The sequence below is a fragment of the Scomber scombrus genome, chromosome 15, assembly GCF_963691925.1.
Source record: "Scomber scombrus chromosome 15, fScoSco1.1, whole genome shotgun sequence".
In the NCBI taxonomy this organism is placed as follows: Eukaryota; Metazoa; Chordata; class Actinopteri; order Scombriformes; family Scombridae; genus Scomber; species Scomber scombrus.
The window spans coordinates 25,080,749-25,101,598 of record NC_084984.1 but is presented as its reverse complement, the minus strand read 5'-3'; the positions used below and the strand labels follow the sequence as shown (position 1 = coordinate 25,101,598).

The window sequence follows — 20,850 nt, the reverse complement described above, 5'->3', positions numbered from 1 at the left end:
GAGAAGAAAGAAGCAGAAGAAGCAGTAAAAAAATAAATAAATAAATAAAATAAAGCGCAAGCATCTCAGCTGGCGAGCCTGGAGTTCAGCGCCCGAGCGGTAAAAAGAGGAAATAAATATACAGTACAGTGTGATATGAATATGGAGGAGGGAAGTGTATATGAGCGCGCTGAGCAGCAAATTAGCCCTAAGCTCGTTTTTAAAGGCTGAAAATGAGACTGCTGGCAGCAAAGTTCAGCCAGCGGCACACACACACACACACACACACACACACACACACACACACACACACACACACATAGAGTTCAGGGTAGAGTAGTGGTGTAGAGGCTGTAAATAAAGGGTATTAAAATGTATTTGGCAGCAAACATGAATTCATAACAGAGCTGCGGTTTCTCCCCTCTCTCTCTCTCTCTCTCTCTCTCTCTCTCTCTCTCTCTCTCTCTCTCTCTCTCTCTCTCTCTCTCTCTCTCTCTCTCTCTCTCTCTCTCTCTCAGTTTTGAAACTATTACGAACAGTGAGCATTTACAGTATATTAACTTTAAATTGCTATTGAATTCATATGATTTATATTGTTCAACAGGAGATTGGGTGATTTGAATATTACAGCACACACACACTGAACTCATATTACAGACATTAAGATAAAGGGTCATTTTACCCAAATGCACAATGCACTGAAGATTAGAAACTGAACATAAATTGTGAGGTGCAGTATCCTCTTGCATGAATGTAGTTTCTTGGATACTGGGCTGAATTATCATAGGATGCTGTTCTTGTTAATATAGAATAAATCACAGTAGGCGCCTCCCCTGAATTTTTTGCGTTCCGTCTCCTCCCGTGTCCGTGTGTGTCCGTGTCCGTTCGGTCACACATTCAGCAGCACAAAGTCACTTTTCACACTTTTAAGGCTATTTAAATGCAACTATTTATGCACTGACACACAGCGATTGTACGACGAGAGACGCACACACACACACACACACACACACACACACACACACACACACACACACACACACACACACACACACAAACCAAACACAGGCGGTCACTCAAAGCTGCACACAAAATGCCTCCAGTCAGGCAGACGGAGATTCAAAATGGCCGACAGTTGGTTTTGTGTGTGTGTGTGTGTCTGGGAACAGAGCGGAGTGTTTTGTGTTGACTGAGAAGTTGGCAGCGTCCCAGTGACGGATCCATACAGACGTCAAATAAAGACCTCACTGTTCTACTGAGGAGAGAGACAGACAGAGAGGGGAGAGAGAGGCGTTTTACGTTCGCATCACAACTCTCCCATGCCGCCATGTTGGAGGTCAACTGGGGAATTAGTATTTAGTAAGAACTGCTGAGCTTCACACAGTCGCATCATGTGCGTGTTTACTGTTGGAAGTGAAGCCTCAGTTTCCCCTCAGAGCTGTCTGGACTCTGGTCAGTTTCTCATCATTTGCCACTTCTGTGGTTAAGATGTGGTTTAGTTTAGGGAGCTACGGCTACTTGGTTAAAGGGGAAGTCCACCAGTTCTACACATCGAACACATTGGTTTTTGGGAGACTACTGCATATGTGGAATAAAGTATTTTGTAGTAAGTAAAACAATTAGTAAGTATTTTGTGTGTCCAGAGGGAGTTGTGTGAAATCTGATAAATCTTCTGTAGCCTGCTCCTCATCTGCTTCAAGCTAGAGGCTCCAGACTACATTAACAACAACTAGCACGACACACTTATATCATCAATTGAACTATCGGCAATCACGTTGCATTGTGGGTAATGTAGGCACCAGGTTTAAACAAGACAGAAGATTGCGCGAAATAAAAAAAGAGCATATCTCTGGTTCTGCTGCTTTGATGATCATGAGTCCTACAGTGTTATAGGACCATGATGATCATGAGTCCTACAGTGTTATAGGACCATGATGATCATGAGTCCTACAATGTTATAGGACCATGATGATCATGAGTCCTACAGTGTTATAGGACCATGATGATCATGAGTCCTACAATGTTATAGGACCATGATGATCATGAGTCCTACAGTGTTATAGGACCATGATGATCATGAGTCCTACAGTGTTATAGGACCATGATGATCATGAGTCCTACAGTGTTATAGGACCATGATGATCATGAGTCCTACAATGATATAGGACCATGATGATCATGAGTCCTACAGTGTTATAGGACCATGATGATCATGAGTCCTACAGTGTTATAGGACCATGATGATCATGAGTCCTACAGTGTTATAGGACCATGATGATCATGCTGATGCTTTAGGATTGTTGTAAATTCTTCACTCAAGTTGAAGCATTTCCAATCCAATTCAATACTCTACATATTTGTAAGTTAAGGCTTTCAATCACATCTCATGGTCTTCACTCACTGAGCCGTGTGCAACTAACAAGTCATATGTTGTATTTATCTATATCTATCTTTTCACCCCTCCTCTCCTGTGTTCCCCGTCCTCCCTGCAGCCCTGTCCGGAGGTCTTCAGGGCCAAAGCGCCTCCTCCGTCAGCTCGGAGATCAAGTCTGAGGACGAGGGCGACGAGAACCTAGACTCGAAGACCCTGGACTCCAAGAAAGATGACCCCGACAACAAGGATCTCAAAGGAATTGATAGGTAAAGATCTAGGTAACCCCCCCATCTCAGACGTTCGCTTCTATCAAACCCCTCAGCTGGGCTGGGATACGCATTTTTCCCAAAGCACCTCCATGCTCAGAGTCCTTCCTAGTTCCACATGATATTGATAAATTAATCTCTCCAGTAGACTGTGCTACTGGATTGGTCGTCAATGGATTTTTAAAAATCTGCTAAAGCCATGAGTAGTTCTTTGAGAGTAAGGACACAAGGAAGGACTTGACGCTGTGAGTGTTTTGGGAACCAGCCTCTGGACTTTGATGAAGTGACCAAGTGTGACGAGAAACAGCTAAATAAATCAGTTAGTAGATGAAGTCTCCAAAGGCAGCGCTGAAGACAAACAGAGGTTGATCCCGTAAGTCTCTCCATGGTCTTGAGCCTGGTTTTAACTGTTTCTCACACAAGAGAGTAGACCCCACCTTCAATTTTCTCAAAGAAGTGCTAGCTGGCATTCAGGGCATCAAAATACACACCAACAGAGGTATTCCTGCAGTTGGCCAGAAACTACAGACCTGAAATCCATTTTAAAAACAATTTGAAGTAATAGAAACATCAACATTTGATCACGGTGTTGTTTTTGCGTCCTGAATGCAGCCGAGCAGCCTTCACTCCTCCCACGATAAACAGAATGTTTGTTTTTCACCTGGATGTCGACTGAAATCAGAAACATTTGGATCCCGAACCCCCAGAGATGTGTACATGATGGTGGTGGTCATGATGATGATGATGATTGAAATGATTTTGATGATGATGTCACAGGGTTTGGGAACTTGTTGGCAGCTGTAAATCACTGTGTTTGTGGCCATTATTTACTAGTTGTAACTTAACATACTTTATTTACTTTTACTCACTGTAAACTATTACATATAATGTGGTAAATAGTACTCATAGATATCTCCATGCCTGACAACTAGTCTAGCACTTTTGTCACTGTATTGATGATTTTGTAAAGGTCACCCTGTTGTACAATTATACAACAGCAGGTTTTCTATTAAAATGAGCCTCTACACATAAATATAGAACTGAACTTTACATCCTCCAATCCTCCTTTTCCTACCTTCATCCCTTGCCTCCTTCCTCCCTTGCTCCTCTTCTTTCTCATCATTGGTCACCATAGCAACAACGACGACGAGGACCTGTCTCCAGAGCAGAAAATGGAGCGAGAGAGAGAACGGAGGATGGCCAACAACGCGCGAGAGCGCCTGCGCGTCCGCGACATCAACGAGGCGTTCAAGGAGCTGGGCAGGATGGTCCAGCTGCACCTGAAGAGCGATAAACCTCAGACCAAGTTACTGATACTGCATCAGGCTGTGGCCGTCATCCTCAGTCTGGAGCAACAAGTCCGAGGTCAGTATCACTGTGACCTCAGTAACGAACAATATTCACCTCAGATACTGCAGCCAGATTGATCTGCACTGTCCTTCTGATGTGAATACTGAGTAGTAGTAAATGTGTATTCATCCACCACTGAAAATAGTTCCCAGCAAAAGCATTATTTACTGCAGTTTGACTAATGTTTGCCAGATACTGCAGTGCCCAACTGTTTCAGGAAATCATTTGGGTTAATTCTTTTCAATAATAATAATATTAGGAAATATATAATGATGCTAGCCTTATGCTTTAAAAAAGTATAAACAGAAACTTTACATTGTGTGCAGTTTGTCCAGGTTGAGCAAGGGGTTCAATCAGATGCTGAATGCTTTTCATAGGGTTGATAGTTTAAATATGTTTTTCCTGCACACTTTAACCTCATGAACCCGCTGGCTTCATCTCTACAAATACATGCTGTGCAGCAAAGCTTTGTTCAAACCTGCAAAACTTTATATTGCATTGGAGTGGAGAAGACATTCCTAAAGGTCCCAAAGATGCCAAAAATGTCAGGAAGAATGAAAAAGGGTGTTTTAAATGATAAACAAGACATTAAGAATATTTCCATTCGGTAGGATAGTGCAGTCCATGAGCCACGAGCCCAACAGTCTCTGATACTGTCAAAGTGTGAAAATATTTTCCTTTGTTCTGACTTTAAAGCTGCTTGAGGGGGAATTCAAGGTGATATTCAGTGTTCCTGGAACTCCAGAAGAGGGCAGCAGTGCCACCTGTTGATTGTGTTAAACCAGGCTGAAGTTTTTGGCTTTCTGGCTTCAGTCTCACTGCTGATTTATTGATCCAACATAAAGAAACACCACCCTGAAAAAAACAAAAGGCATAATCAGAACACGTTTTGTAAGAACAGAAGACTCCAGAAACACTACTAATAATCTCTCTTTCTCCCTCTCTCTCTTTCTCCCTCCAGAGAGAAACCTGAACCCCAAAGCGGCCTGCCTGAAGCGCCGCGAGGAGGAGAAGGGCACCGCCACATCAGAGGGAGCTCTGGCCGCCGCGCACCACGCCGCCGCTGCCATCATGGGCGACGGGTCAAACCCCATGGGACAAATGTAAAACGCAGCAACATCTCCTCCCCCCCTGAATGGTCAGAAGATTTCACTTCACTAATCTGCTGTTGTACCTTTAACTCGAACCAAAGAGGCGTAATTCAGAAACCAGTCCAGAAATGTTAAGAAATCATTTTTATTAAACCTTTCCACAAAATGATAAAATCCACGACAAACAAAAAAAAAAACCTCCCATGAAAATTTGTTGGGCTTGCTGCTTGAGATATACATTTATTTCAAACATTTTGGCTTTCAATTAATCAATTGGATCAATATGAATGTGTTGTCTGTGTACTTTCAAACCATTACTTTCCTGCAGGACAGAATCACAGTGGCCGAAACGACAGTACGACTGGAAAGATATTATTTTATATCACAAAACCAAAACATAACTTGATTTATGGATTTTTAATGGGGATAGTTACACTAAACTGGCCAGAATTATAGGCCAGGTATTATAAAGATATAATAAGGGTAATAGGTTATTTTTCACATTATCATCATCTTTAGTGATATGTGGAAGAAGGGGGCGCTTTTTTCTACTCTTAGTCCTTCGGCAGGGCATCATAATGATGAGTAAACAAACAATCCAGTTGTATTGTCGTGTCTGCCACTGTGGCTCCGATCCAGGAAAAAAAGGTTCAGTTTTACACAGGCAACATGTTGCCCAAAATTTCTCCCCACTAGTTGAATGAACTTGGGCCGTTCAGTTCCTGACAGTTAATGTCTGGCAGAGAACGTGACTAAGTTTCTGTCTGGTCTGGGTACATTTTAACAACAGATTGGCAGTAAGTGTGATTTTAATGTGTGACTGTGTGTTGTGTCGCTTGTTTTTATGAAGTGTGTGTCGTTTCTCTTCTTATCTTCTTACAACTTTGTGTTTTCTTAAACGGTCAAATCATGTTTGTGTTGCATGTGCGTCAAGGAGCAGGTTAAATATATCATTGAGGTTATTTTCTTATGTTCTGTAGTGTCAAGGCAAGAAAGGTTGTTAGTGATAAAAAAAAAAGCCTCAATGTTGTTAGGGTGTCAATGATAATGCAACAGCTTGAAAATGCGTTGTGGTTCATTCACCAAACTGACACCTGAGTTGCTGAAAAACATTCATGAGCTACATGCACGTGATAAATGACAGTACAATGTAACATTCTCCAAGTCTACAGGACTCAACTGGAGGGATGAACAGCGTACTTGTAAAAAACAAATCAGTCATTTGGTGTTTTGATGATGATGGTGGTCAACTCTGTAGGTGTTCTGTTGGGATGAGATCTGAGGCCTGTACTACGAAGCTGGATTAACATACCCTGGATATCTCTCCGTTACCTGGGTTGACTTACCCAGACATTCACAATCCTGATAAACGGTACTACGAAGCTGGTTATCAACTCGGTAATTCAACCCAGAGTTTTCCAATCTTGATCAGTGCACGTTCACAGAAAGGGTTAAAGGTGTTTGCAGCGTCTGACCAATCGCAAACATGGAGAAACCCTGCAGAGCAGCGTACGTCACGACGGAGGAGCAGACAGTTATTCTTCATAAATATGAAGAATTCAAACACATCATCCAGGCCAAAAGCCAGGAAGGAATGCTGGCAGAACATTGCAGACTCTATTAATGCATAAATTCGTGAGACAATATTAATTCATCGGACAATATAAACGGACACACTCTGATCATTCAATTTCACTTTATTACGGCACAGACGTTTCGGGCAGAGCGCTTCCTCAGTGCTCTTCCTTTCATAGCGACATTAAGTTAGTTTAATATTCAACATTCATTTGACATTCAAAATACAAAACTATTATGTGCTTCAACCATTTGAGTGAATGATGTCAAACCAACTTTTTAACATACAGACTAATATCCCTCATGTGCCTCAAGGATTATTTTTTAAATATATATTTTGGTCAATTAAAAAATATGAATAAAATTCTGCTTTTCTGCACTTTTGCAGCGATTACTCTCAAGATGTTCTTATTGAGACTTTCTGTCAGGTTTCCTGACACAAGTTCTGAAACTGGAGTGGTGGTAAGGATATTTATTCATTTAAATTGTTAAAAAATGGACGAAAAGATATATTTGAAAAATAAGCCTTGAGGCACATGGGTGATATTAGTCTGTATGTTATACAGTTGGTTTGACATCATTCACTCAAATGGTTGAAGCGCATAATAGGTTTGTATTTTGAATGTCAAATGAATGTTGAATATTAAACTAACTTAATGTCGCTTGAAAATCTGTACCTTTCGTATAGTTTTAACCTCTCACGATCCGCGCACCAATGTGGACAGGATCTTCTATGAATGGGCTATTTTCCAAGAAGACTGATTGGTCAGGAGGCGGTGCTTTTATACTCGTTGATCTCTTATCGAGAACATAACCTGCTCCGGAGCAGGTTAGCCGTTCAGCATAAGTTACCATGGTGATTTACCCCGGTAAGAAGTGAACCAGCGCCGTAGTACGGAAAACCCAGGGTTAACCCTGAAGTTACCTCGATAAGAGAAAATCTAGTTTCGTAGTACAGGCCTCTGGTAATGACCATAGCATGTGGTTCACATGATTTGTGTATAATTTGACCTATTTGTCACCTGTCTGAATGTCAGATATAGTTAAAACAAGGGTGTGATTTGCCAGTGTTAGGAATGGAACCCCCCTACCTGAATTTTTTTACAAAGCATACCCTGGTTCAAAGCATGTTGTGAAAAGAATTGTGTAAATTTGATTGTTCTGTTTCTGATCAACCATCAAAGGATTAATGTCAAGACTTATCAACTAAATTTGGAAGGTTCTTGAACATACTAACGATAGGGGTTTTAGAACATTCTCTGTAACACCAATCAGTCTCCAGAGCAAAATATCTCAAGAAATACCCACCAGAATGTCATGAAATTTGTCGTCGATATTTATGGTCACTAGAGGATAAATCCTAATAAAATTGGTGACCCTCAGACATTGCCTCTACCGCCATCATCAGGCCAAAATGTGTACTTGAAAAAAAGAAATATTGAAATCAAGATTTAGCCTTGGTTGACATGAATTTTACTAAGCACATTCATGTAGAGGTCTTCACACAGTTCTTACTAACTGAGACCTGACCCCTGACCAGAGTTGGACCAGGTTTATGTTGTATTGCTGCTAGTTTAACCCCTGAGTAGATCCAAGATGATTATGTGCCATTATCATCATGGGAGGAAAAAACAAGTCTTTTTTACGGTTAAAGTCTGTGTAAAGTCAATTCATTGATTTACTTCTAAACTTATTATACATGTTGGAAATGGTTACAGAAAACATGTGAAAAGGCTGGTAACTATGCAGTGCTAAATATGGGAGGTAGAGCCTTAAACTCACCCTCTCATTTTTCCTGATTTTCTGAGCCTGCAAAAAAGGGCTACCCCGTGACGTAATGGCGTACCCGCGTGACCGTGGTCCCTCCCCTACTATATAAGACCGAGAGTCTACTCTCCTCAGTGGTTAACCTGCCTAGTGGCGAGTTATTGTTAATATCTAACACTACTACTACTACAGTCTACAGTTAGCCAGTTAGCTGAGTTAGGTGCCGAGTTAGCCGCAGGGCTAGCAGCTGAGTTAGCAGCAGAAAGCTCTCAGACGTAGCGTCCATGTTTCTGGTAGAGGTGGTGACTTTGATTGACAGGTCACACTTGGTAGGGGGCGGGGTTTCAGCGAACTCGGTGGGCACTACCACAGTGTTTGGGAGCAGAGACAGAGGCTGATTTTTATACAAAAAAAAAGCCTAATTTCATATATTTGGCGATTTTTTTAATCCTTCAAATTTGGCAGGGTAGTTAACAACACACTGTGGTATGTCAAACTCAGAACACATTTATTCTTATTTTACATGGACTTTAACTGTTTGGATCTCTCTGTTCAGATCCAATTCCCCTCAGGTCTGAGTGACTTCAGATAAGGTCTCTATAAAATAACAATAATGATAATAATAATAATATAATTTGGCCCAATGAAGACCACTATAATTATGCTCACCAATGAATGAACCCTTTCCATCCTTGACACTTAAATCTACAAAGGGACACTAGCAGGACTTCAGAGTCAAAGTAACATGATTATTTTCCATGTTTCCATGTCAGTATGAGACTGTAAGGACAAGGACTTAGCGAGTTGTAACTTTACCTGTTGGTTTGCATCCTAGAACACTTTACAGTTAGCACCATCTTTTCAGCTTGGACCTTCAGAACAAGGAGTGCAGGGTGTCGCCTTTCATGCTCTGTAAACACACCCTGCTACCTTAGACCCAAGCTAACGCTAGCTTATATTCGCTACTTTTAGCTACCTTAGCTAAATAATGCCAACATGACAGATATCATTATCATGTAACATTACATTTACCAAAATATTGCAACAATAATCTAACTCAGCTGTTAATCAACTCCCACATGGCAGACATCAAAGCTACTATAAGTCATCATATCTTAGACAGTCTGAGTATTGACCATATTGACTTGTTTAGTATTTCTAGAGAGAGGTTGAGGCTTTTTGAACGGGCGTCAGTTGGAGCATCTAGCAGCCGTCAGTGACATTGACACTGACATGTAATTATTTGTATGCATGTGTGTACTTGTGTGTGAATTTCCTTCCTTATGCCTTCTTTCTTCCTTTTCTTCTTTGTCTTGCCAGGTCCAAGGTGCCAGAGTTCATCAAGATGATGAGTGACCACTTCCTCTGACGACGTTTCCATGACAACCCAGCATTGATCAATCCCGTTGTTGCTTCAGCCTGACCAATCAGAATCTCCGGAACTTCAGCCTGACCAATTAGATCAGCCTCTCTCTCTCTCCTCTCGTCTGTCGTCTCTGATCCTCCTCTTCGCCTTCGTCTACTTCTTCTGTCGAGAACATGAACTGCAGAGTCACATTAGTCGCTTTCGTCACTTTGCATCTCCGGCTGAAGGGAACTGGATGCTACTTTGTGGAGATGTTAAATGGCCGCTGTAACATGGCTGCTACAAAGGGGCAGTTTGTGGGAGCTTTTGACACAAAGTGACAGGAATGGACAAAAGTCTTTGGAATCATCATCCAAAAAAAATCTTCTTCTTGTACTTGTTCTATCAGCATTCCCAGTTTTAAAGAACAAAAGGGTTCTATATATAAATATATATAGTATATATAGATATATATATATCTATATATATATATATATGAGAAAAGTGACACAAAAACTTGTTTAAAAAGTGCAACTGGACGCAGGCAGTGAGGAGGGTTGGGGATGGGGAGGGTTGTTCAGAACGAAACAAAACATATCACAAAGTGTTAAGAGATTTTTTTCTAAAAAAAAAAAAAAAAGCAACATTGCGCAGCTGTCTTTCAACACAGCTTCAGCGCATCTCTGACTGAATGGCAATCTAACGCCACACTGTGGATGAAGCTGTGCCTGATCTCCTCTTGGATGCAAACCAGTCAGATAGATACACACGGATAAGAAAAGCAAACAAAGCAAAAAGGAACAGGACAATACCAGGAAGTATCCCAGATGCAGGCTACACACTCATACATCTAACAAGGCATTTCACAATAAAATAAAAATTCAAACGACTATAGATTAGGAAGTTAATTCTATTGCGACCTTTCTGCTTTTCAAAAGGTGTTTGAATCGCTGAGTAATCGGAACAAAATAAAATCATCGATGCCTAGAAAGAGCTTGAGCTTAACAAGGAAAACATTCTTCCCCTTCTAATCCATTCCCTCCTAGACTACAAACATTTCAATTGTCAGTGTAAAACAGTTGGAACATTTATGTTTATGTATGTTCACTAGTGTTTCATGATAATAGCTGACTGCTTAAACAGACTGCAAAATCGACGGACTGAGAACTTTGTAATACGAATACAAAAACCCTGTACAGTTGTACCCTAATGGCCCGTGTGTATCTACTGAAAGGAAGAGAATACCTAGAGAATCAATCATTGAATCAGTTAATCAATCAATCAATCAGTGAGTGACTCCAGAGGGACTGGGGTATTTAAATTATTGGAGGTAGAGGAATTACAGAAGGAAGAATCATGCAGTAATGAAAAAGTGTACTTCTAAATGCAGCAGGAAGGAAAGACTTTTCATGACATCTTTTAGAGATTGTTGCTGTGGGCTCATAGTGCAGATGCAAAAGCAAACAACAAAAAGAAAAACACTCTGGCAAACGTCCCCAATCAGACTGGGAATGGGAAAAGCAGGCAGAGTTTGAAACTGGTGTTCGGACATTAGCCGAAATCAAAAGGTTTCTGCGCAGATGCTCGAGAGGATGGGCAGATGACAGAAAAATAGGTAGATGGATGTCTGGATGAGGGGGAAGAGGGCTGGACTGAGCACTGAAGTGAATTCTATTCCATATTTAGCACATTCCCTGAATCGCAGTCGCTCCGCTTGGAATCGAGTGCTCCCGCTGTCTTGAGGTGGGGGAGTCATGGCAAGATTGAAGTGGACCAACTTCCTGAGGAGTTAGAGATAGACAAACAGATAATAATGAGCTCTAAATGGACAAAGAGAAAGTTGGCGCTGCAGGGGAAAGCAAGGGAACAATCATCGGGGTTAGGGGTATATACCTTTCCTCTGGGGGCCAAGCAGCAGTAGTCAAAGCATTCCTGCGTTGGATTCATTAGATCCTCTCATTTCACGGTTTAATGTGTGGTCAACCATAACCCTAAACGTCTAATCACAGTCTCAGACCTCTCCTGTACCCCAAATACCACATTTTGTGGGGCTTCCTGATTGACATTTCCTGTCTGAACGACTCTGTGTCATTGTTGAGGTGTCTTGTTGCTGGGACCATAAGCTAGTCTCATTTATCTAGAAGAGGTCCACCTGGACTGGTGGAGACAGTAAAGCCAGACATCAGTAGCTGACAGCAAATAGTTTTATATGCCACCAAAGTTTAAACTTTGGGTCATAATTTGGCTGTTCCCAGGTAGCTAGACGAGTTGGCCCAATTGCAGCTGAGTCGAGGTACAATTGGTAACACCTAGTTGCTTTGGGCCAATGTTTGCCCCCAGAATATAGCACTAGTCTATTCTCTTGTCATGATTCTGTTAATACATATTAATACAACAATCAGACATGTTTTATGTAGTCTGCCGGAGCCTGTCGTTTTAATTACCTTGATTAGATTAATATACATATAAACCCATAATAGTTCAAGTGTCGATCGGAAAGCCCCCCTTCTCTCTCACCCTATTCTTAACCCTCCTCAATCCAGACCCTAAATTTAATCCCCAGTCCCAGTGCTGTTTTCTCTGCTGACCCTAGCCTTATGAGCCCTTAACTAGAGCCCTAGCCCCTCTCCCAAGCTTCTTGTCCCACCTAAGCAGTCCCACAGATGCAATTTGAACATTCACACTTCTACCAATGTGCCTTTTTAGAGTTCATATCATTCGAGTTGCCAGAGGAGGACATTTACCTGGTCTTTTAATAGGATGCAAGCTTAGGGAAACCTGTTCTTAGTCGTTAGGTTCTATGCAGTCAGGTTTTTTACCAGACCTGGGAATTTAAAAAAAGCTAAAAAGGAAAAAAAAGTATTTTTTGGATAAAAAACTAAACTGTATTTAATGTACTGTATGCTTATATGTAAGTAGACAGCGTGTTCTGGCTTCAAGCCAATGGGACAGACGCTTGATTTAGCAAAACAAGCCCCCGTCCCAGTTCTCCCCGGCCCCTTAAGTCCTACATTACCCTGAACCCCACTTCCCTGTACTTAACCCTAGCCCTGTTCCCATGGTGAACAACGCGTCTCTTCTTGTATTATAGCTTATCAGCTTTTTATCAATATTTGATCGGCTTGTCCGTAAGCCAATGTAGTCTTCAGTACAAAGTGTGTGGTTGTATGTTGTAAAACAGATTTTCTTTTTTTTCCTCTCTCTCTCTCTCTTTTTTAAGAAAAATCATTTCTCTTATTACTTTTTATTTGTCTGTTCTGGTTTACATGTCTATTACAGAAAATGTAAAAAACAAAACAAAAAGAAAAAGAAAAAAACATCACAATTCGCTATCCGTCAGCATTGTTCTCTGTCAGTGGTCATTTTGACGCAGTTTAAATCCTACCCAATCAACAGGAAGGCACGGAAACTGGAAAAGAATCTATTTGAATAAATCAATCTATATATAAATGTACAAAAAAGTATATACGATATATGAGGAGGGTGCCGTTTTTTTGTTATTTTTTTATTTTCTGTTGCAAAGGAGTGTTTTCTTGGGGAGGAATTATTTTCTCAAAGACTGAACTGGCAAAAGTTGGCGAGGCCCCTCAGTGTTATAAATTTTCAACTGACTTTGTTGTGTCCTCTGTTGTTGCCATAACAACACCCTCTGACTAGTACGGCACCCTGCGCAGGACAAAATGGGACCGGAGTTCTAAATGCTCCATTCACTGCTATCTACCCGAGGCAACGACACACAGACATTTGTAAATTGTATGCAACAAAATGGCAAACTTAACCATTATTTTGAAATTGTGTATGTAAAAGTTATATTTTTACATGTAGACTGTTGTTATTTTGTGTTTTAGAAATATGTTGTATCGGTTTTTTTGTTAAAAGATGAAAAAGTAAAATTCAGTGTGTGTTGAAAAAATGTGTCACATTGAAAATGTAGTGAGGTCAAAAGTTCAGAATTTTTTTTTTTTTTCCAACATTATGTTTATAAATGTGGGGAACATTTGGACGGTTCTTGGGAGGAATCAAATCATAAAAGATATATGATATTTGTTTAATTCTCCATGCCTCATGACATTACCATTTTTAATTGTATTTTTTGCAGAGAAATGTGTAAATAGTCATAAAACATTTTCTGTGGGGTTTCTGTGGGGTGAGGACTTGCCAGCGAGAGGCGACGACGATGATGATGATAATGATGATGATGTTTTGATTTTTAGTGAGGTTGTATTCGTCCGGTTACAGTAGCCAGGTGCCAACTTTTAGTTTCGGTCAGTGGTGCTCAGTACTGTATGTGGTTTCAGTTGCCGAACATCTGAAGTGTGAGTCAAATTATTGTCTTTGCTTGCACCAAGAATCACTCCTGTCAGAGCTGTCCCAAGACATTTTTGGGCCATTTGAAATAAATTGCCAATTAAGCAAAACTAGAAAAACTGCAAATACAAAAATTCATAATAACCTTTTTTTGTCAGAACAAAAACATTGTCAGAACAATTCTAGTAATGTCGCTGTTATAACAGAATTTGACAAAGCATCTTTTGAGAAATTGTGTTATAGGGTGGTATAACAAAAATACTGAGGTTATGTCAGGTTAATGACTTTGGCGCCTCCTGGTGGCTTTGGGCCGGCTCTGACTCCTGTGCATTTATTTCTTCAAGATAGGTTGTAAATGTGAATTAACTAAAAGACCCTCAGCACCTGATTCCAGATTAAAATATGAAGAATTTGTAAAACATTGGAGTGTTGCTAATATAAATCAGCAGGTCGTCAGCAAACAATCTTATCAGCTATTCCCCAAAAAGATATCAGATCATGTGCAAGACAGTTTCAGTCGTTTGTTTTTAGTGTTTGCCATTAAAATTGAGCTTTTTGTCAAAAGGAAAAGCTGCTTTGAATCGGACCTAGGTTAAACACTAGGATTGAATCTGTCAGTGTAAGTGCTAAATGTATTTTTTAAGTAATGTTATTTTTGCAATGCTTCATTTCATATTTTCTCTTTGTTGTATAATCAAGTCATCTCCCGAATTACAGTATCTTCATTTTTATGTTACCCCTGATGTTTCTATTAGCCAAAATGTTAACTTTTTTCTTTTCCCTCCTTGTTGTACATACACACCTCATTTCTCTTTTTCAGTGACTGTGCCATGAGCTTTGTAATCTGTTACTCTGTACCAGTTTTACTGCAATAATGAGTTGAATTCAAAATGGCCACTCTTGTCCTTTGTTTTCCCAGCAATTTTAGAAACAGAAAGAATTTCTCATTTTCCTCATGAAACAGCAGCTAACGTTTAATTGAACAAAAACACTTGGGTTTACACTCCAGAGAGCACTAAGCGACACCAGTAGCACAACAAATCTGAAATTTGGTACATTTATATTAAGTATACTCATTTTAATGTGTGTTTTCCATTCAAAACAATACAAAAAAAACATTTACATTTTTTTTTTTTTTTTTACGAATGACCAGTATTGATGTTAAAATGACACTTCTTTTGCAGAAAGTACTGTAGTCCCTGCAAAAGAAAATGACAAAATGAGAAATTAAAGGAGCCTGTTTTCATATCTTTAACGTCAATACATTTATTTCATACAAATGTCCACTGCCATGAAAAACCATACCTTAAAACTCCAGCCAGTTTTTTCAGTCATTCGTTCCTGAGTATTTCACTTATGGCAATGATATTTTATCAGTTTGATATTCATAAAACAGAAGTATAGATCTTACCTTTTGAAGTTTATGAATTGGGATTCACAGGTGACTTAAAATAGCCTCTGAGCAGATGACTAAAGAAATATTATAGAGCTTATTTGGGATAATGTTTTCTTTCATGGTTTTACTGCAGTTTCTGCATCTAGCATCTGGATTATAAGAACATTTGTGATGGTCAGTGCCATTATTGTTTAATCACTTATTACTCCAATACATTTTTACCCAGTAAGATTTGAAAATAAGCATTGGGATAAACTGTTAGCGTAGCTCTATTACAAGAGACGAAAATACACCCTCCAACCATTCCAGAGCTGTCTAATCTATATGTCGTATCTTGTTTGCTAACAAGCTAACAAGTCACCAAACCGTCAGTCAACTGAGTGTTGTTGACAGTAGCGTTAGCACAGAGCTTACAGCAACAAATAGCACCAACGCTAACCACTGTGTCTAGTTTTTACTTTTCTATTTCTTCACCTGTTCATTAAACAAGATACGACGTGTAAATGTGACAGCAGAAACAAAGCTCCTTATGTCTCAGAGGCTGATTTCTCTACAGGTACCACCATCACGTAGGACAATGTTTATTTGTGATTTGGATAAAATGACGTGTTTTGAGTAGCTGAGGATGGAAACTGTACAATTACCTTGAAAAGTTCTGAATTAATTACATATAACTTTGTCCAGAGTTGCTTTTCCAGCTATGTTCTCCAGCAAGTACAAGAATAAGACTAGAATAAATTTGGTCACTGAATCAGTTTCTAGTTCTAAAATACTACTTTGGGCAGATCTAGGTCTATTCATTTGTTCCAAATTACAAAATAATGTGCTATCTCCAAATTAATATTCTTAAATTAACACCTTGCATTGATTTTTCAATGTCTACTTTATTTCTGACTGAAATGTGAAGGTTTGGGCAGTCAGACACAACATTGTGTAATCATTTGCTTTCTTTGGAGAATATGTATTAATACCCTCCATAAATATATGATTTAGTAAGCTCAATAATCAGACTGATTGATTCATGCATTGTTTTTCCCACAACAATTCAAGAAATGTGATTTGATGAACGTAAGAGGTCTCACTTCTGTAAGTGGACTAACAACAACCTGAAATATGATTTTACAACCGGGATTGTCAAAATACTGAAAGTAAAAAAGTGACTTGAATACATAAATTAGTGATATCAGGGAATAATAAAAAAAGAAAATTCCCATCCTCACTGGGCTCTGTATGAACAACAAGCACAAATATAAAGATGACTGACTCATTTACATTCAGTCTTAGCTGTTCTCTGTAAGTATAAGAGTCATTTTTAAAGATATACTTCATTGTTTCAGTGTTATAATTATCATAATGGTAAAAAATACATGAACTGTGGCCTTTTTTCGTTTTTCTCGTTCCTTTTGAAGCAATTCAGTGAAAAGGTGTAAAAGAAAAAAAAACACACAAAGCAGATTTACCCTGTTATCAGTGCCTGGGCTTTTTGTTAAAGCTTCTTCTCTATAGTGCTCTTTTTCTATGGAGCCAACTTAGCACACCCTATAGAAGCTCAATTTAGACTAAAATTCATAAAAATTAAAATAGATTTGGCTTTTTTTTTGCAAGTGCAATCTTTTTATACTACGCATACTGAAAAGGATAAATGAAAGAACCGATAAAAGTCAGATTCATTAAAAATATTCCAAATATACAATATTCCACTTTGATTTTTTTGAAAAATGTTCAAAAGTGAATATTAAAAAGAATCAGTTCAATTTAAATCTGTTTAATTTGAATCATATGTCAATGAAGACGAGGCTGTGTGATGGGTCACGGTTAGAGGCCACAGAGCGCCAAGATTCAAAACATCTGATTTTTTATTTTTTAACATAACACAAACACAGCAGTCCCAATTTTTATTTCCAGTGTGTGGCTCAGTGCCTCAAACCTTCAACTATTTCATTGTATTTTTCCGTGCAGCGTTTTTCCTCCGCTTCCATTCTCTTTATTACTTCTGGTTAATGTTGCATTCTTTTACTTTGGTTTTTTTTATGTTATCTAATTATAAATGTCTGGTTCTGGTTGTTGTTATTGTTGATATTGATCTTATTACAATTTGTTGTTTTTTTTAAATTCCAGATCAGTGGAGATGTTGGGGAACAGCTTATTTTTTATTTTCTGTGCTAAAGGGTTTTATTCTTCCTCGTACCAGCCCAACAGTTGGCCGTTGGTTGCCTGTTGGTTCTCATCTTGTAGTGATTCAATGAGGTTCATGTTCATGACCGTTCTGTAGCAATAAATGTGCCATTTTTATAATGCAGCGCTTTGAGAGCCTCTTTCTTTTTATTCCTCACAGTGTGAAGGGAAAATTTCATGCAGCACATTTTGGTGTATGTTTGCAAAAATCTCCAATAATGCTCAAATAAACAAAAACAGATACAATTAAAGGTGCAGTGTGTAAGATTTAGTGGCATCTAGCAGAACGGACTGGGCAGAAATGGAATATAATAGTCATAAGTATATTTTAAACAGTGTATAATCACCAGACAATAAGAATCATGATTTTGTTACCTTAAAATTTGTCTTTTACATAATACATAGGGAGCAGGTCTTTTTCCCCAGAGGCTGCCATGTTTGTACAGTATCACAGAATAGACTACTGGCTCTAAGAAGGGCCTTTCAAGTTTTTGTGGCCACTGTAAGCTCTCCAACATGCTTGGAAGGTGAGTGTGAGGGGAGGGGTGTTCAGCTGGTTGCAATCTACAACCTAACCGCTAATGCTAATGCTAATGCCACTAAATCCTCCATGCTGCACCTTTAAAAGAATAGTTTGTCATTTTGGGAAATGCCCTTATTTGCTTTCTTTCCACAAAATCAGAGTGGAACACAGCAGTCCAGTAAATGCTAATAATCTGGTCCATGTCAGTCTTGCTGCTTCATCTCACCGCCTTCTTGGCCTGCTCCATCTTCATCTCCCACTTCAGTAGTGTTTGGGTTGATGAATGACAGATCTCTGGCAAATGAATCGTTTCTCTGCAATGATTTGATTTAGTATCAAAGCTGTTATATCTAGTTCTGCTTACTGAGGCTTGGTTAAGTCCAGGTGACTGTGTTGCACAAAATGAAGCAAGTCCTCCTGGTTTTAATTATTTCCAGCAGCTTTGGGTTTCAGGTCCTGGAGGTGGACTGGCTGTGATTCAGAGAAGAGAGAATTTGAAATGTTCCCCTCACTCACTCAGAACACTTTTCCTCATTTGAATCACTGGGTTTTATGATAAATGGCAAAGCCTCACTACTACCCACTTTGTGTTTTATTCTACAGACCCCCAAAATCAAACTCTGGTCTTATTCAGGAATTCTCTGATCTGTAAGCTGACCCACTGGTTCTTCTTTTATTATGGATTTTATAGACATTGTGCACTCTTTTAATCCCACTCAGTCATTTGAGGGTCCCGCTCGCTTTTACATGTTGACGTCAATTCTTATTTAGGTGAAAATATGTAACTATTAACAGCTAACACTGAGTATAGTGGTGTTTGTGTATGAGTATGGTGGTGTATATATATGAGATTATGATGCTGTGTGTGAGTATGAATTATTTCTCAAAGAGCCTCCCATACACACACACACACACACACACACACACACACAGACATACATAAATACTAGGGCCGGGACTTTAACGCGTTAATTAAGATTAATTAATTACACAATAATTACCGCGTTAAAAAAAATGGACGCATTTTAATCACACTTATTTTTGCACCGCGGAACGTTTCTCACTGGATGAGTTTCAGGCGGACCGATTATACTGGAGCACCAACTAGCGTTAAAAAGGAGGTAGTGGGGGTTTCCAGGAAGTTAACTGGTTTAGAGTGGCAAGGTATGGTGAGTGTGTCCCAATTAAAGAACACGGATACAGATGTACGGAGTTATCTGCTTTATTACGGCTATGGTCCTTATACATTCACACACAGCAGGAAATCAGGGCAATAAGGATGCAAGATGCAAAAAGGCAAGGGAAAAAACGTCAGCTCTCTAGCGCATGGAGAAGGAGAATTGCACAGGTGTGGTGCGTTCAAGAACGTCGGTAAAACTCAGCTGCATTCAAGAACGTAGGACAAATGAAACCTACAATGCAAACAGACTATAAACAGGTAAATATCACTCAAAACAATGTGGGCTTTCTAACAAGCGTAGTTCAGACAACAACAAACCACAGTGAACATGAACAAAGTAGCTGATGAGACCGCTTTGGTTGGCCCCGTGGATGGAAGTGTGGATAAGAGCATGGTTGTGTGCAAGCTATGCAACAAGGAAATCGCATATCACTGCAGCACATCGAGCCTCAAGTATCACCTCAATGCAAAACATATAGCAGCTAGCATGGAAGCTAGTGTGGTAGCTAGCTAATTTCTGAAATGTACTATATTTCTAAATATGCTATTGCTACACTTAATGGCAAAAATTGCACTGGTCTGTTGGACTTGAACAAAAATAAACAATATTTGTGTTGCTTAAGCTTATGTATTCAGTCATTATTCAATGGTATACTAAAAATCCATGTGAAAAAAATTACTTCTCACTGTTCTCAGGTCAAATATTTATATGCGGTTAAAATACGATTAATTTCGATTAATTAATTATAAAGCCTCTAATTAATTAGATTAATTTTTTAATCGAGTCCCGGCCCTAATAAATACAAATAAATACATACACACACAGACATACATAAATACACATACACACATACATACATACATACACACACACACACACAGACATACATAAATACACATACACACAGACATACATAAATACACATACATACAAACACACACATACATACACACACACATACATACATACACACACACACACACACATAAATACACATAGCCTACATACAAACACAGACACACACACACAGACACACACACATACATACATACAAATTACTCTAAACTATGAATATCTGTATACTATCATCATTATCATAATTCATAAAAGTAACCAATGATATTATATCGTCTTTAAATGTACTTTGCTTAAAAAATCATTACAATATACTGGTACTTTGTCTTTGGGCTGTGCGCTCCCGCGAGGTGCATGCTCTTTTCAGCAGGCGTGCAGAACAGAGCGTAACACCGGAACACAATTTACGTCACTCTGCGTTAGCCAATAACGTACGCTGTAAGAAAGATTCTCCTTCCACATACGGAAGAGAAACTATTTTTAACCATATAACGTTGTTGTGAAGATGGTGGATATTAAGACGTAAACCGCCGTGCACTCGCTTCACGTTGTACTGTATCAGACTGCATGTCGGAATTTCTGGTCAGTATCAGTCTTGTGCTTCACGTCCACTCCTCCTCTAAACCCTGCGTTGTATGTTTATACGGGTGTCTCTGAGAGGTGAA

The 20,850-nt window shown here is 39.3% G+C and overlaps 1 protein-coding gene across 1 annotated transcript in view; it reads left to right on the top strand.

Annotated features, from left to right (window-relative positions):
- Positions 1-9,961, top strand: part of LOC133994919 (transcription factor 4-like) — a 215,649-nt gene extending 205,688 nt beyond the window's left edge. Inside the window, exons 17-20 of the mRNA XM_062434159.1 lie at positions 2,472-2,619; positions 3,755-3,984; positions 4,931-5,072; positions 9,723-9,961. Coding sequence (XP_062290143.1) covers positions 2,472-2,619; positions 3,755-3,984; positions 4,931-5,072; positions 9,723-9,771 — 569 coding nt within the window. The 3' untranslated portion in view covers positions 9,772-9,961. The remainder of the gene's footprint in view (positions 1-2,471; positions 2,620-3,754; positions 3,985-4,930; positions 5,073-9,722) is intronic.
- The last annotated feature ends 10,889 nt before the right edge of the window (positions 9,962-20,850 follow it).